The 17,309-nt window shown below is 43.6% G+C and overlaps 1 protein-coding gene across 5 annotated transcripts in view; it reads right to left on the reverse strand.

Moving 5' to 3' along the window:
• WASF3 (WASP family member 3) overlaps positions 1-17,309 on the reverse strand; it is a 155,579-nt gene that overhangs the window by 21,207 nt on the left and 117,063 nt on the right. For all 5 annotated transcript variants that reach the window (XM_054015397.1, XM_054015392.1, XM_054015394.1 and 2 more), the window contains 2 exons: positions 11,469-11,611; positions 1-135 (listed from right to left, as the gene is read on the reverse strand). In XM_054015397.1, coding sequence (XP_053871372.1) covers positions 1-135; positions 11,469-11,601 — 268 coding nt within the window. In that variant the 5' untranslated portion in view covers positions 11,602-11,611. The remainder of the gene's footprint in view (positions 136-11,468; positions 11,612-17,309) is intronic.

Raw genomic sequence — 17,309 nt, forward strand, 5'->3', positions numbered from 1 at the left:
CCTCTTCCACTGTTGAATCCAGCTGGGTAACTTTGACAGCAAGGCGATCAATTCTGTCTTGAAGAGAATTTGCTCTGATGTAGAAGTTGTTGGCCTCATTAAACAACTCACCAAATATGTCTTCAGCATGCTTGCCTGTAGAGAAAAATAGAGAATGCCATCTGTTAAAGACTTATAAAACACAGGAAACACTGCTTCAACAGCATGATATTACAGTTAAACACTCATAATAAAATTACAATACACAGACGTACTATGCACTTTAGCAATGCAGTATTATATCCAGAACAGTTAAATACAATGCAAATGGTCAGACAGATCAAAATAAACTTAAACCATCTCCTTAAGTAGCTAAGCTGCTAACAAAAACATGTAATCATTAAAATCCACTTCTGTGCCGAAAACTCCATGGTAGCCAATGTTATTGCTATCTTTTAAAAGGTTCCAGAGTCAATCCTGGGAATAGTAGTGAGCCACAGTAAGTCAGGTGTAATTTAATATATTTATTAATCATCTAAACAAGAGTGAGCAGCACGAAGTGGCAGAATTATGTTAAAGTTTTAAGTTGTGCCCTATAACCAGGCTTCACTGTACACATGGTTAATTAAGGACATTCTAAAAATGCCCTTCAGCACTGTGTATTGACTGCTGGGTTGTTCAATGAAATCCTTTTGGCTGTTTCGGAATCTATTGCTGGAGAGTGAAAAATGCCCACATTCTAGAACCCTGGAGGAGCCTCCCCTTTCCTGGATCCTTTATTTGGAAAAGATAGTCTATCAATTTAACAGTGACAAGTGATGCTCACAGAATAGTGATGAAGGAAAATGTACAATATTCTGATTTTATTTTCTCTCTTTTCTGAGTGGGGGAGTAGAACCTCCACTAAATGTGGTATCAAAATCTGTAGCTAACATGATGAGCTAGATCCTGAGGTGCGCCCAAGCTCTGCTTAGTGCACCTAGTGGGGAGATATACATGGCATTGTGCCACCTTTCTGCCTCCACCTCCCGCCCCCAAAAAAGTCTAGCGGACAGCTGACAAACAGTCATAAGGACCAGAAAAAAAAGGGAAGCAAACTTTTAGCAATGCCTCTATTTAAATGTTCATCTTCAGGCTTCAGAATTAACTTTCCATTAAAATGAATGGTCTGCTTGCAGCGCAGAGTTATTGTTTCAGTGTACTTGTAGATTTAATAAGATAACACTGCATCTGTTCACATTCAGAAGATTATCTTTACAACCAGAAGAGCTAGGGAAAAACATGTTAAAAAGTCTGCATTTTGCAGAAGCTATCTATATGGGAGAAACTGCTCCACTACCCTTCCCCAGGCCCTTTACTGGCTTTCACCGATTTCCTCTGATGTGGCTAAATCAAAAGCTAAAGTTTACAAAGTGCTTTAAAAAAGGAAAAACAATATATAAGTGTCAGTTACCTTAAAGGAGGTAAAAGAGATTATTAAAGATCTGCTTGTGAATAATTTTCTCTTTTGAACATTGAAAAATGTTTTTCAACTGTACTCACTGCTATAAAAATGAATGGTGAATGGAACACTAACTTCCTGCTGACAACAACAACAATCTGGTAAAACAACAGTGTAACAGATAACTCAAATGAACATGGTCGCAAACCATTTCTTAGACACACTTAGCTTTTCTAGCTGCTCAGAACATTACTTTTTAAATTAGATTTTTTAATAATACATGTAGTTGATAAATTGGAAAGCTGAGAACTTGAAAGCTGTCTAAAGTTAGGAGGATCATAGCTTCCATATTAAAAACTGATTGTGCTATAAAACCCAACCATTTAAAAACAGGATTACATAGCTTCTGGAAAAGCTAATTATTAATTTGCAAAAAAGAAAAAAAATAGTTACTTCACTTTCAAAAACAGCCAGAAATCTATGCATAAGACATTCCAAAAGTCAAACTGCAATCACCCACTACTATTTCTGGATCAGTGTTTTTACAAGCAGAGGTGATCTGTTAATCCTTAATTTTAAAAGCTCCTCCCCAGCCACCCCAAGTAGATAAACAAATTGAAAGTCTTCTCCACTTCACGCAAAAAAACCCCTTTCAATCTCTACTGTTTCCTTATAGTTACTGTAATATCTGACAGCACAAGGCAGTTCCTCCCTGCAGTTCCAAGTATCATCCTCGTATTACTCCATATTAGCCTCTTCTTGATAAAGTGGCTTGCAAAATATACTTAAGTCTTTTGAGAAGCTCACTACTACTTTTCATCAAATAATATGCATCATGATATTTCTCTCCAACGTCTGCAGTAAATAACTTGTGGGACATTTGTCTACAAAATTTTCATGCATCTGTAGTTGATCTCTGGTAGCAATCTCTGCAAAAATCAATTGCAATTAATCCCCTACAAAAATCTGTAGTAACATATTGAATAAGATGTCTCTGAAGTTACCTTCTGAAAGAAATGAAAATGATTAGTGCTGGTTACAGAAAGAAACAAATCAATGATGCAGATGAGCCTGAGAAGCAAAAACCTATCAGTGTTAATTACAGAGACTATCTTCTTTTAAGCTTATTTCTTGTGCTTGAGGCTGCTAATATGCTTCTAGTATGTAAGGCAGGGTGGGCAAACTACGGCCTGCGGGCCACATCCAGCCTGTCAGACCTTTTACTCCACCCCTCAAGCTCCCACCAGGGAGCAAGAGTGGGGGCTTCAGCCGGGGGATGGGGTCTGGGGCTTTCCCCATTCCGTGTGTGCCGTGGCTCTGGAAGCAGGGGCAGCTAGGGGGCTCCGCATGCTGCCCCTGCCCCAAGTACTGGCTCTGCAGCTCCCATTGGCCAGCAACCACAGCCAATGGGAGCTGCGGGGGCAGTGCCTGCGGATGGGGCATGCTTCCGGGAACTGCTTGAGTTAAGCGCCGCCTGGAGCCTGCACCCCTGAGCGCCCCAAGCCCTGATCCCCCTCCAAACCCTTTGATCCCAGCCCGTAGCACCCTCCTGCAGCCCAAACCCCTCATTCCCAGCCCAACCCCAGAGCCCGCACCCTCAGGCACAGCCCTCACCTCCTTCCACACCCCAACCGCCAATTTCGTGAGCATTCATAGCCCGCCATACAATTTCCATACCGAGATGTGGCCCTCAGGCCAAAAAGTATGCCCACCCCTGATGTAAGGTGACTTCAAAGTAAGAGGGTTTCAAAGCATTAACTGAACAACTATTTAGCTAACTGTGAAAGCCTATTACTAAAGATAGGTGGTAAGCAATGGGGGAAGGGCAGCAAAGGAATCTAAACATATGAGAACACACAACATTTTAAAAAATGATAAAAAGGAAAAATGAATGTAGAAGAACTAGCAATTTAGTTTAGTACATTAATGAATTTATAAACTAAATTCAACTTATGAAGTATCTAATGCAAAGATTACCAAGGGCTTTTTATATTTACATTTCAGATATAATCAGCAGTGGACAGCAACTATTCTCCCTTCTCTTTGTACAAACATGGATAAAATCAGAGAACAAAATAATCTGTTCCCCATAATGACTCTTTTCTGGCATATACAGTAGAAAAATATATTTAAACTCCTTATCAGCTGTGTTATAGAGACAGGTGGAAGAGAATTTTCATAATCAATCAATGAACCTCACTTAATTCTTGGTGGTCTCGTTCAACACTTCAACTAAGTGGATCCCCCAAAGAAGCATTTGCCCACTATACAAAAGGGCCATGAACATGAATGTAGCTGAAAGTTTTCGTCTTGCATAGCCAAAACTATTGAGAGGCTGACAGGTTATGGGCTAAAAGAAGAGTCCTTAACTATATTGTGTAAGTAACAACAGTATTATTAAAGGAAAACAGTATGATCCAGTGAATAAGCAAAGAGTCATCTGCCCCAGACTTCGACTTTCCTACTGGCTGAAGTCCTGCTATCACACTGAACTCCACTAATCTGAGGTAATGAATTTCCATCTCTCTAAGAAATTAGATAATTATCAAACAGGTGAGAAGAAGGATGCAGAAGGGCGGAAGGATTCATTCCAAGATCTCGAGAGCTTCATCAAAATGTCTTTTTTGAAGATGCAGCTTGTGAGTAAGACAGACATACTAGAAACAAGATGTTGAAGACCTATGGCCAACACTGAAGTTTTTTCAATATCATCAAGCCTTTGTTAACTGTTGATCTTTAAGATCCCCACATGTATCTTTAAAGCCTTCCCCAACATGACTTGGTCAACTGAATCAAATGCAGTCTTCAGATCGACATACACTACATACAGAGGCTTCTTGAGCTCGTGGTGTATCTCCAATAACAAGCGAAGGGCCCAAATGGTGTTTAATATGGACTTGTTAGTCGTAAAGCCTGACTGTTGGGGGTGACGCTTCCGATGTAGCAAGGACTCCAAACGCACCAGCAGAATATATGCAAACACATTCCCTGGCATGGGCAACAAGGTGATCAGTCTGTAGCCCTTACATTCACTGTGTGGTCCCTTGCCCTTATAAAGTCAGTTCACAATACTGTCCCTCCAGGTGGTTGGCAAGGTTCCAGTTCTTCACGCCAGGCAAAAAATGACCAGAAGCGATTCCGCTACAGGGTCAAAAGAACATTTTAGCAGCTATAAGGAGATGCCATCAGTGCCAGATGCACATCTCTTTTTCAGTTTGCAAATGGCACGCTTCACTTCATCCAAAGTTAGTGCATCTGTACAAGCATCTGGGTCCGAAATCACAGTGACTGCCAAATGATTCAGCTCCGGGCAAGCAGTGGCTGGAGGGTGTTTCAGAGCACTGTGATAATGTTCCACCCAGCATGAGAGGATGTCATCATCTGATTTACATGGATGGCCTTGGCTATCATTCAGGATGCCATTTGTAGCGACTACCTCTTGACCGCTGAGGTTGCAGATCACACGGAATGTCAGCTTTAAGTCTCTCCTGGCTAAGCAGAGTTCAACTTCATCTGCCATTTGGTTAGAATATGCCTTGCGACTGTGAAGTGCCAGGGCATTGAACTTTCGCTTCAGCTAATTATGACCGTACCTATCGCCTTGCTGGTGGGCTGTGGCTTTCAATTTAATTGTCAGAAAGGCCTCCTCTGTTAGCCACAGTTGAAGAGCTGGACATCTATAGCTTATTGGTGGAGGATGGAGACGAACAGAGACCAAGTGCCCTCAACCTCATCTGGCCATCAGCTAGAGACAAAAATCTATTGCTGATGTCGATATAAAACCTGTTACCTAAACCTGGCATGCAGAGAAGTGCGCCAATGTTAACCTTCTTCAACTGGGAGTTGAAAAATCTGGATTCTGTGTACCCATCCACAAGTCATTTAATTGCTAGTTTCCCAATATTCAAATAGGGATGGATGTTACTTTATTTTGTAAAGCACTTCCATAATAGTGCTTTATAAAGAGCCAAGTATTATCATGTGTTTTTAATATTTCATGAAGTTGTTTTAAAAATCTTGTTTTGTTTATTTCATCCCTGTTATATCTTTCATAGCCATTGTAATTTTCATGCAATTGTACTTTTTGCTTAAGATTATTTCTGTTACACTTTTCCAATTTTATTTTCTGTGTGATCTTATTTATTTGCTCCACTTTCTCCACACGTTTGCCCACGTTGTTGCAGTTGTGCCTAAATAATCCCTTTCTTCAACTTGGCAAGCCCTCTCCCAACCTTTCAGTCTGACAGGATTTTGTTTTTCCTCTCCAAGTTCCACTAGTGTTACTACCAACCTATATTTCTCTGCTTTCTCATCTCCCTTGTGAGCACCTCTGCTTCTCAGCCAGGCAGAATTATCTAAACATTAGTTGACTGATTCCCCTGTCAAGCCATATTAGGGAACACTTGACTGGTGACTCCAATGTGGGAATCTGGGAAACACCCTGAAACCATGGAAAATACAGGAATGCCTACATATGTCATGACTGCTAACAGAGCTGCAAATTAGAACTACTGGCAAATATATATTTTCTTTTTGACTAAACATTGGTTTTATTTTGAATTTGTAATGAATACTAAATTAAGATGGCATTTGCAACTATTGAGGTGTCCGTCACAAGGATGAAAAAATGACACTACAATGTTTAAGTAGCTACAATTAGCACAACATTAACCTCAGTTGAGAAGTAATGTAAAAGCAAGAATGATGGCACAGGATAGGATAGAAGAGTTCACAGGGCAGCAATCTGAGAAAGTGAAAAGAGACTTGCAATATATTAATACTACTATTATAAAAGTAGGGTTGGCAGAATTTGATTTTTTTTATAGTTTTGACTGATAAAAAAATGCTTAAAAATAAACATTTGTATCTATTTAAATTTTCACAGTGCTCCCGGGGAGTGGGGCTGCACACTCCAGTGGATCAAAGCAAGTTCGATATAACACGGTTTCACCTATAACGCGGTAAGATTTTTTGGCTCCCGAGGACAGCGTTCTATCAAGGTAGAGGTGTACTTGTGCGTGCTGCGGCCAAGGGGCTGCACCGCTGGTTCCTCTCCACCCGGCCCAGCCCCAAACCCCGACTTCTCTCTGCTGGCGCCGGATGGAGAGGAGCCCTCAGCCGCTGCGGCTCTGCTCTGGCCCCACCTCCTCCCCCAGGAGGGTGGTGCGAGCAGGCGGGGGAGGGGAGACACTCAGTGACAGGCCAGGGTCAGGGTTTCTGGCTGCCCCAATTTCATGCAAAAATGTAATTCAAGCCCTGGTAGTTCATATGAGAAATGTGAAGGATGAAATAGTGTGATGGTTCTCTTTTAGTGGGAGCAGCACATGGCTGGTGTTTTGGCCAGCTTTGGCTTTTATTAGCTGTTTTTACCCACACCCCCACACCCCCCTTCTTCCTCACACTGTCCCTCCCCTCCAACACACACCAGAGCTCCCTGCATCCAGGTCACTTTCCCCACCTGTGCTGTGAGGCCTCAGCAGCTACTGCTCTCGTTCCCTCTCCTTACGCAGCCCAGGCAGGGAAAATGACCTGGATGCAGAGAGCCCTGATGTTGCTCCTCACTCTCCTCCCCTCCCCCATCCCCCTAGGGGTGTGCAGGACAGAGGAGCAACAGTCCCGAGGGGAGCGAGCAGCAATGCCAGCTGGTTCGTGCATCCAGGTCAGCTTCCCCACATGGGTGCAGGAGGGGGGATGCAGGGGTTAGGATTGAAGGGGGTTATGGGATTAGGGGTGCAGGAAGGGGAGCAGGCCTTTGGGGTGAAGGGAGGGTGGGAAGCCTGGGGAGCCCATGGGGACCAGGGGCACCAAAAATGCAAGTTTGCCCAGTGTGCCGCCATTTTCCCTAAGGCTGGCCCTGAAATCAACATTTACCAATCAAAATCTAATCCTTCCAAGCCTATATAAAAGTATTCAAGATGGAGAGTTAGCAGCCAGCATTTTGTATGCACAAAGCTCAAGGAAGAGGTCTGAATCTTACTGGGGTCTTGTCTACACTTAAAAAGCAGCTGTGCCACTGTAGCGCTTCAGTGAAGACGCTTCCTATGCACACTGCACTGAGAAAGCCTGAGAGCTGTCAGAGCACAGGGAGAGGGGATAGAGCTGGATCAGGCCACACCACCATTAACCCCATTCCTCCCCAGACCCAGCAAACGGCACCAGTAGCCCTTCCCCAATACCCCTCTGGGGGCACCACATGGGGCAGAAGCTCCTTTGACCTCCCAGGGATGGAGAATAGATGGGAGAGAGACAGCGCGCACACAAGCTAGGTTAGTCTTCCACTAGCCACCCCTGAGCCTAGCAGTCTATGCCCCATTCCGGGATAACAGCTCTCTCTTAAATCCTGACGCTCAGGTGGTAAGAGTCTGTGCTGTGGTGCTAAAGGTTCAGGACTCACACCTGACCGATAATACATGATGGGAGGAAGTTGTTACAGTTGAACATAATATAATGGTTTTTTTACCATTTTCTTTTTTAAAAAACTAGGAAGTTACTTACAAAAACCTACATTAAGAATATTATTCAGGTTGTATAATCAAGCACGTGACAGGCAGACTTATGGTTCCCTACCTTCTTCTTCTTCAGTATGGCTTGGGTAGCTAGCAATGATTACAAATCTATAGCTAGATTTGATAGCTAGCACATTGCCGCAGCATTGAGTAGGTGAATGTCCTTCAGGCCCCTGGCAAAAGAATGAAGGGGATACTCAGATATGATGTGCTCCATCGTTTGTGCTGGTGACCACAGTTGCATACAGGTATTTGCCTCATTTTCCATTTAAAGAGGGTTTGTCCACATCTCTGATGAGATGTCATGATGCGATTCAATCAGCACCAGTCTTTCCAACATAAATCAAAACCTGGTGGTTCCTCGGTAGGGTCAATGACGAGCTGTTTGCTCTGAGCCATCAAAATGCTCCATGTGGCTCTCCACTGAGCCTCAGCATCGAAGTTGAGTGTAAGGGTCTTGATGCAGTTCCAAAGAGGATTGTGGGATTTTCATCTTGTCTTTGGTGGGTTCTGCAGGTCATCATGCAATGGATCCTTGTGTTTGCATTGACATGATTGAGATAGCAGGAAGTCTCAGCAGCTCTTCTAATCTGGGGAGGCTGGATATGCAACAGGACCAGGAGCCAGTCAACTGGAATCAATTTGAGTGTCCCTGACACTATGGGCATGGCGTTATTGAGTTGTGTATCAAGGAGTTTAGTGTGACTGCTGTGAGACGACACTGGCGCATAGCATTCGGCTGCAGAATATACCCAGGCAATTGTTGCAGTTCATAGGGTCCATGGACTGAAGCCCCATGATGTTCTGGCCAGTTTTCTGATAAGCATGACACAAGACCTGACCTTATCACAAGTGTTCTTGAGGTGTTGTCGAAAGTCAAACTCCGGTCCAGTGTAACACCAAGATATTTTGGGTTAACCTCATGGCTGACGTTCTTACCGTAGAACTGCATATCGAGTTTGGTATTAGACATTTTATTGTTCAGATGGAAAATGGTCACCATAGTTTTTTTTCGGGTTAGGCCTAAATTTCCCATGTTGGAAATAATTTGTCACTGTGCTAAAATCTTGGGTCGGGGTGCAGTTGACAGCATGGAGGCTTGTGTGCTGAACAGTTAGGGCAATGATATCTGCATACATGAATTTCCTCGACTCTGTCACTGGTATATCCACGGTGCATAGATTAAAAAATATCGGGGCCATGTAGCATGGTTGCCTGTGAAACTTTAATTCTGCCCACTTCTGCATATATATTATGAAACAGTTTTTAGTTACATAATCACATAGTTACCTAATCACATACTGCTTTTCTACAGGACCCCCGTGTCACTAATTTATTATTGCCTACTGGGCCAGGATGATACCACCACCATAGAAACTAAGGAAGCGGGGGGAGTGAGAAAGAAAATGGACAACGTAGCAATACTTAAAACAAAGGGATATCATATTTATTTTAACAGAGTTTTACACCCATTCTACTTTCAGTTCCAAATATCTTTAAGGTCTACATGCTCCATGATTCTCAAGTACAGTTACAATCTTTTATTCCTTTTGGGAACCCGAAGTTTGAGTCTTTTAAGGGAAGCAGGCTCAGTCGGTCTCTAAACTCTTCTTGGTTCAGTACCTTCCTTTCCAAGGGTCTGTCACAGATTCATAGACTCCAAGGCCCAAAGGGACCATTGTGATAATCTAATCTGACCTCCTGTAGAACACAGGGCACAGAACTTCCCCAAAGTAAATCCTAGAGCATCTCTTTTGGAAAAACAGCTTATATGAATGAGGTCCTGCAATGGGCACTTGTCAGAAGTCGCAACAACTACATGACTCTGACATAAGTCCAAACTGTTACCTCTGGGCAAGGGTGAATTCGTGTCTCAGGTTGTCCAAAACCAAATCCCTAGGTTTTTCTGTGAGGAGGGCAAAAAAAACCCCAAGCAGTCTCAGCCTATCTGGTGGCTTGGGGAAAAATTCCTTCTCAGCTCCGCAGTGGCAACTAGCACAGCCCACAGCAACCTAGCACAGGAAGGGAGGGTGGGTTCACTGCTGGTAACCAGCAAACAGGAAGTGACTCTGAGCACACTGCTCTCATCATGGCTCCAAATCTTGTGCCAAATCCTGCGAGACCTTATGGCTCCAAATCACAAGCCAAATCTCACAAGACCTCAAGCCCAGCCCAGAAGTCCTCTCGAGGCTGGAACTCTCTCAAGACCTGGCCCATCTTGTCCTTTTTACCCTCTTCCATTGCAGGAGCCACCAAAACATGCCCCTCACTGGACTCAGGGCCCTCTTTTGGATGGAGGATACATTCTTGGTGTATGGGATAAAAGCCAGTATGGTTCTACTTCCTGAAGTGTTCAGAAATAACATTCAAAATTTTGAATAAATTAAGCTTTATGCTTTCTTTTGAGAATAAACATGTTGATGTTCTCTACTAGCCAACCCTTGCACATAAGGATTCAGATATGATCCTAATAAACTGAGAGGCATCTGTTTCGGGAAATACAACTGAGCAAGATGCACATATTTGAACCCCAGCAGGGTTCGGGACTTGACAACCTTGGGGTTAACTTGAGGCCGAATGGCTCCCAACTACACTTTCCTGAACAATATAGTTGTAATAGAACACTGGAGGAAAAACAAGCTTATGGATAAGAGAGGCAGTTCTGTTAGCTCTCAGCAGCAGTGACATGCACTCTCTTGTACAGATGAAGCCAATGACAAGCACCAGCATAAGAGCACTCCTGTACCCCTCCCAACAGACAAGTTTTTGATGCAGTTCCATAGCTTGATACCACAGGTGCCAAATCCTGTAAGTGGAAATGCACAGAGGCCCTCAATATAGAGCGCCTGCTTTGAGTGCAAAACAGAACAGGACACCATCTTAACATCAGCATCACAATAGCTGCCATAATATATATAGAAATAGAATCCTGAGGACATTCCCCATGAGATTCACTCACATTAAACAACATTTAGAACTGCAGTCAGATATTTAAACATGATACTTTTCTTGGACACAGTTTAGTACAGGGTGGATTAGTCAGAGCTCACTGCTCTCTAAACAAGTTCAGTAGACTCAAACTTTCCTAATAAATGTAAGCTCAAAAGAATAATATCTAGTGCCATTATCTTACGGAGTTGGAAACCTAATGAAGTCACATAACAGACATTTTAATTAAGAGCTTTACCTGTATAAATTACTTCATGAAACCATTTTCTGTTCTGTTTCTGGCAGAAAAGAGTCTAAAATTACACATATTTAATCTATAGCTAACGTAAATATTGTAATTATCTGAGGCAAGTTCACTTAGTCTCTCTGTGCCACACTTTCCACATCTAAACTCCAGATACCTCAGGAAGGTATTGTTTGCACAGACCTTTGAAGATGTAAAGCAGTATATAAGAGCAGAAGTATTATTACGATACACTTTGCAAATGACAAAGTCTTAAACTTTAATTTGTCCATTTAAAACAAGCAAACAAAGCCTTTGTGCTACTCAATTTTTCATTAATAAACAAAAGTACAAAACTATAGAGACTTACTCAGACTGCTTAGTTGCCGTATAATAGCAGCAAGGGTACTGTTGGTGACACATTCCAGTTCACTAGTTATTCCTTCAGGAAGAGCTCCTCGACAGAGGTGCCTAGGTTCAATGTTCCTCTTTACTAAAGGCATGGCTCACAATCTGCAATTTACAGAAAAAAAAAGTGTTATAGTTCAAGCAAAATAGGAAGTTACAATGTACACTGGACATTTCCCTAATATACCTTAAATAAGTGTTTCCCTTTATTGCTCATTTTAGATCACCCTCAAGTGTTCTAGGCACTGTCCAGAAAATCAGGGCCGCTCTAGGGTTTTGCCCCAAGCAGCCAAACCAAACCAAAACAAACAAAAAAAAGCCGCGATCGCGATCTGCGGCGGCAATTCGGCGGGAGGTCCTTTGCTCCCAGGCGGAGCGAGGGACAGTCCGCCGAATTGCCGCCGAATACCTGGACGTGCCGCCCCTCTCCGGAGCGGCCGCCCCAAGCACCTGCTTGACAAGCTGGTGCCTGGAGCCGGCCCTGCAGAAAACACGAGAATGACAAGTCCCTGCCCTGAAGAGTTTATAGTCTCAGGCTAGGTCTACACTACCCGCCTGAATCGGCGGGTAGAAATCGACCTCTTGGGGATCGTTGGGACGCGACAATCGATCCCCAAATCGGCGCTCTTACTCCACCAGCGGAGGTGGGAGTAAGCGCCGCCGACAGAAAGCCGCAGAAGTCGATTTTGCCGCCGTCCTCACAGCGGGGTAAGTTGGCTGCGATGTCGAATTCAGCTACGCTATTCACGTAGCTGAATTTGTGTATCTTAAATCGACTCCCCCCTGTAGTGTAGATGTACCCTAAGTGGACTTAACAGACAAATTAAGATCTAACATCCAAAAGTAATGTGCTGCGGGAGAGGACACAAGTTACAGAAATAAGATTCCTCAGTTAAGGTCTTATTGGTCGTATAGCTGTTGGTTGTGTGGCTGTTACAACGTTTGATATTTTGTAACTAAATATACTTGTTTTTCTAGGTAATGTTGCAGAAATATGCCTTTAGGGATGATCTGAATGAGGTAATGATGCAGACTTGACAAACAGATTTTGGAAGACCATTTCAAGTATAAAAGGCAATATCGAATCTGCAAAGACATTTGTTGGAGAAAACAAAAGGGACATCAAGGCTTGTGTCCCTGTAGGGGTTGAGGATGGAGAAAGGCAAACAGAACAGACTGACGGGATTGTGAAAGGAGACATGGGCCTGGTTGCTGCATAATACAGGTCCGTAAGAAAGTGAAGACAAAAAGTTTGAACTTGATGCAACGTTCCATGGGGATACAGTGAAGTGACTCGAAGGTGGAAGTAAAGGTAACAAGTTATTAAAAAAAATTATCAGTTAATAAATCTTTGTAAATTAGCAACTGAAAGGCAAGAAAGATGATTTTGAGATGGGCATTTTGGAACGAACCAAGGGAATGAGGCAAAGAAGATTAGAGAGGAGGAAGTTGCAGTAGTCAAGCAAGGTAATGGTCAGCAAGTGAACCAATGATTTTTCTGCAGAGATTGAAAGCTCAGGTATTTTCTTTTTTTTTAAATGTCTGATGACAACAATAAATGTTTAGCTTTGTAGGATCACAGATACATTCCAGAAGGGCATATTTTGTACAGAAATCTGGATCAACCTTAGGAAAACTAAGTGGCAAGAGTTTATTTGGAGGCAAATATTGAATACTTCCTTTTTGCTGCACTGGAGCAGTAATAAATTAGTAACCTTTCACCTTTAATTTACTCCTGAGAGAATTCTACGCCACTGTGCAATGCAGAATTTGTGCAGAAGGGGAGATTACTTACATGTTACTGGAGGCTCTTTGAGATGTGTGGTCCCTATCTGTATTCCACTGAGAGTTATGCACATGCGCTGTGTGCTTGGAACTTTTCAAAGTAGGAATGTCCATCAGTCCACGCATACGCCCTTGTACTGCCTCATGGTTTCGCCCAAGACAATAAAGGGCAGGGCGGACTGACTGCACCTTCAGTTCCTTCTCTACCACAAATCTAACAAATCTGCAGCAGAGGGAAAGGAGGGCGGGATTGGAATACAAATAGAGACCACACATCACAAAGAGCCTCTAGTTACACATAAGTAACCTCCCCGTCTTCTTCTTCGAGTGACGGTCCCTATTGTATTCCATTGAAGATGATTAACAAGCAGTATCTAGATAAGAGAAGGGCGCAAGGAAGATGACTGCACCATAGAATGGAGACCACTGCATCAAATGAGGCATCTGTCAGAGTCTTGCACGATGGCATAGTGAGAAGAAAAGTTGCGTACCAAACTCCACATGGCCACCTTACATACGTCCATAAGGGACATATTGTGGAGAGCGGCCGTAGTTGATGCTTGTGCTCTTGCGGAATGGGCCTGAATGCCACCTGGTGGGGACTGCCCCAACAACTGATAAAGCATAATGCACTCTGAGACCCACTTCGAGATTCTCTGGGTGGAAATGGCCTGCCCCTGAAATCTGCCTACTATGGCAACAAATAGCCTAGGAGACTTCTGGAATGGCCTCATCCTTTGTAGGTAAAAGAGCGAAAGAATAAAAAAGCCGCCATACTGGGTCAGACCAAAGGTCCATCTAGCCTAGTAGCCTGTCTTCCAACAGTGGCCAATGCCAGGTGCTCCAGAGGGAATGAACAGAACAGACAATCCTCAAGTGATCCATCCCGTCGCCCATTCCCAGCTTCTGGCAAACAGAGGATAGGGACACCATCCCTGCCCTTCCTAGCTAATAGCCATTGATGGACCTATCCTCCTTGAACTTATCTAGTTCTTTTTTGAACCCTGTTATAATCTTGGCCTTCACAACATCCTCTGGCAAAGACTTCCACAGACTGACTGTGTGTTGTGTGGAAAAAATACTTCCTTTTGTTTGTTTTAAAACTGCTCCCTATTAATTTCATTTGGTGACCCCTAGTTCTTGTGTTACAAAAAGGAGTAAACAACACTTCCTTATTTATTTTTTCCACACCAGTCATGATTTTATAGACCTCTATGATATACCCCCTTAGTCATCTCTTTTCCAAGCTGAAAAGTCCCAGTCTTATTAATCTCTTCTCATATGGAAGCCATTCCATACACCTAATCACTATTGCTGCCCTTTTCTGAACCTTTTTCAATTCCAATACATCTTTTTTGAAATGGGGCGACCACATTTGCACGCAGTATTCAAGACGTGGGTGTACCATGGATTTATATAGAGGCAATATGACATTTTCTGTCTTATTATCTATCCCTTTCTTAATGATTGCCAACATTCTGTTCGCTTTTTTGACTGCCGCTGCACATTGAGTGGATGTTTTCAGAGAACTAGCCACAATGACTAAGATTTCTTTCTTGAGTGGTATCAACTAATTTAGACACCATCATTTCATATGTATACAGGAACTCCTCACTTACCGTTGTAGTTATGTTCCTGAAAAATGCAACTTTAAGCAAAACAATGTTAAGCGAATCCAATTTCCCCATAAGAATTAATGTAAATGGAGGGGTTTGGTTCCAGGGAAATTTTTTTCACCACACAAAAGACTATATTATATATACATACACACATACACACACACACACACAGTATAAGTTTTAAACAAATAATTTAATACTGGTACACAGTGATGATGATTGTGAAGCTTGGTTGAGATGGAGGAGTTAGAGGGTGGGATATTTTCCAGGGAATGCCTCACTGCTAAATGAACTAGCAATTGACTGAGCCCTCAAGGGTTAACTCTCACACTCTAGGAGGCAGCAGGAAAGGAGGGAGGGCAGACAGACACACCCTGTGTGTGAGAGAAAAAAATGCACATTTCCCCTTTAAGTAGCTGACCTCAGGCTTAAGTACATTGCCCTGTTAATTAAATCAGCTTGCTGAGACCTCCTGAGACAGCAGCTACTGCCTAGAAGCTCCCTCTGTAATGTGTCTCTCCCCCGCAGCTCTATGGAAGATGGGGTAACCGGGGTGCAGGAGCAGGGGGGAGGGGGAGACACCCTGACAATAGCCCTCCTCTTCCCCCGTACAGCAAGCAGTAGTCTCTGGGAGCAGCTCCAAGGCAGAGGGCAGGAGCAGCACATGGCAGTGGGGGGAGGCCTAAGGAAACTGCTTTTTCTGGACTTCTTATTAGCCAGTGTGGTAAAATGGAAGTTTACTTTTGTTGCTGGTTTGGTAGATCTTATGGGAGAATAACCACTGGTTTGGGGGGGGGGGGGGGGGTGGTGTCTGCCCTATTTCTCACCAGTTTGTCCTGAATTTGGTATTCTCAGTTGTGACCCATGGAGGCACAGTGACAGCCTCTCACTGCTTCTTTTACTTTGTTGTTTAGCCACAGTGGCACTTTTTGGTTCTCTTACTATATTTTTTAATTTGGGGTATACATTTAAGTTGAGCCTCTATTATGGAGTCTTTAAAAAGTTTCAATGCCGCTTGCAGGGATTTCACTTTTGGTGTTGTACTTTTAACTTCTGTTTCACTAACCTCCTCATTTTTGTGTAGTCACCCTTTCGGGTGGAGGTATATGTGGTCTGGGTATGTCACACAGTACCTGCCGATTGGAGAATGACATTGTTGATCAGTAGAGCCACTCTGGATGGTACCAATGCATGCAAACAGGGCCGGCTTCAGGCACCAGCCTGGCAAGCAGGTGCTTGGGGCGGCCACCGCGGAGAGGGGCGGCACGTCCAGTTATTTGGCGGCAATTCGGCGGACGGTCCCTCACTCCTGCTCGGAGCGAAGGACCTCCCACCGAATTGCCGCCGCAGATCGCGATTGCGGGTTGTTGGTTTTTTTGTTTTTTTTTTGGCTGCTTGGGGCGGTCAAAACCCTGGAGCTGGCCCTGCATGCAAAATATCTAACAGTTGGTGCTGACTGTCCTGCACCCCTTCCAACAGGATCTGAACAGCATTAGCTGTTGTTCTTAGCAGTTCCTGAAACTGATGATAGTCATCAGGAGGAGAGGAAGGTGTCAACAACAGCTGCATCTGGGGACGATGAGGGAAGCCTGTCCAGACCCAGAGTTACTGATGGAGCTGGGCTAACTGGTGTATCGTCTGGCCCAGATTCCAAATGTCTACTCAACAAAGGATGGGTCAGTGAAATTGGGGACTCCTCCTGGATGGATTGGGACAGTTCCAAAGGCAGATACTGGTGCCACAAGCTCCAATATGGCCAACCTGGTTGATCCTGATATTGTGGTATCAGTGCCCATGGAGTCAGATACCAGAGGCTCCTGAGCTGAGACAATGGAAGGTATTGCCACAGCGCTGTCAGAACCTTCAGGTAGTCATGCCTTCAGAACAGAAGCAGCAGACCATGCATATCATCAGAGTCCACTGATTCAGAGAAACTGGAGTCCAGTACAAGTGGAAGTGCCGACAAAATGGGGTGCATTATAGGAACATGACCAGAAGGCAGCGGATCTGACGTAGGAGGGAGGCCCTCTTAGCAAGCAGAGACCTCATCCCTTCCAAGGCAAACAGTTCATGAGGTCCAGGAGCACATCTGAGCCTTCCTGGAGTCAACGGCAGAGACATATGGAACCGGAGCCGGTAAGTGAACCTGTCTCGGTGCATACATTGGGAGCCCCAGCCAAGTGACATTTCCTGAATCTTTTTATTATCTCTATTGTTACAGACATACTCACTGACAGGTATTTTGAAATAAATTACCAAAATATTTGCAACTGCTGTGATTATATTGTGTTATTTTGACAGATAAAATATGCAGAATTTTTAAGGCACAGAATTCCCCCAGGAGTATATTGAAATCATATTGGTAAAATAGAAAAAGTCTTTCTGCTTCTGAGACAAAA

The sequence above is a fragment of the Malaclemys terrapin genome, chromosome 1 (genome assembly GCF_027887155.1).
Source record: "Malaclemys terrapin pileata isolate rMalTer1 chromosome 1, rMalTer1.hap1, whole genome shotgun sequence".
NCBI classification, from domain to species: Eukaryota; Metazoa; Chordata; order Testudines; family Emydidae; genus Malaclemys; species Malaclemys terrapin.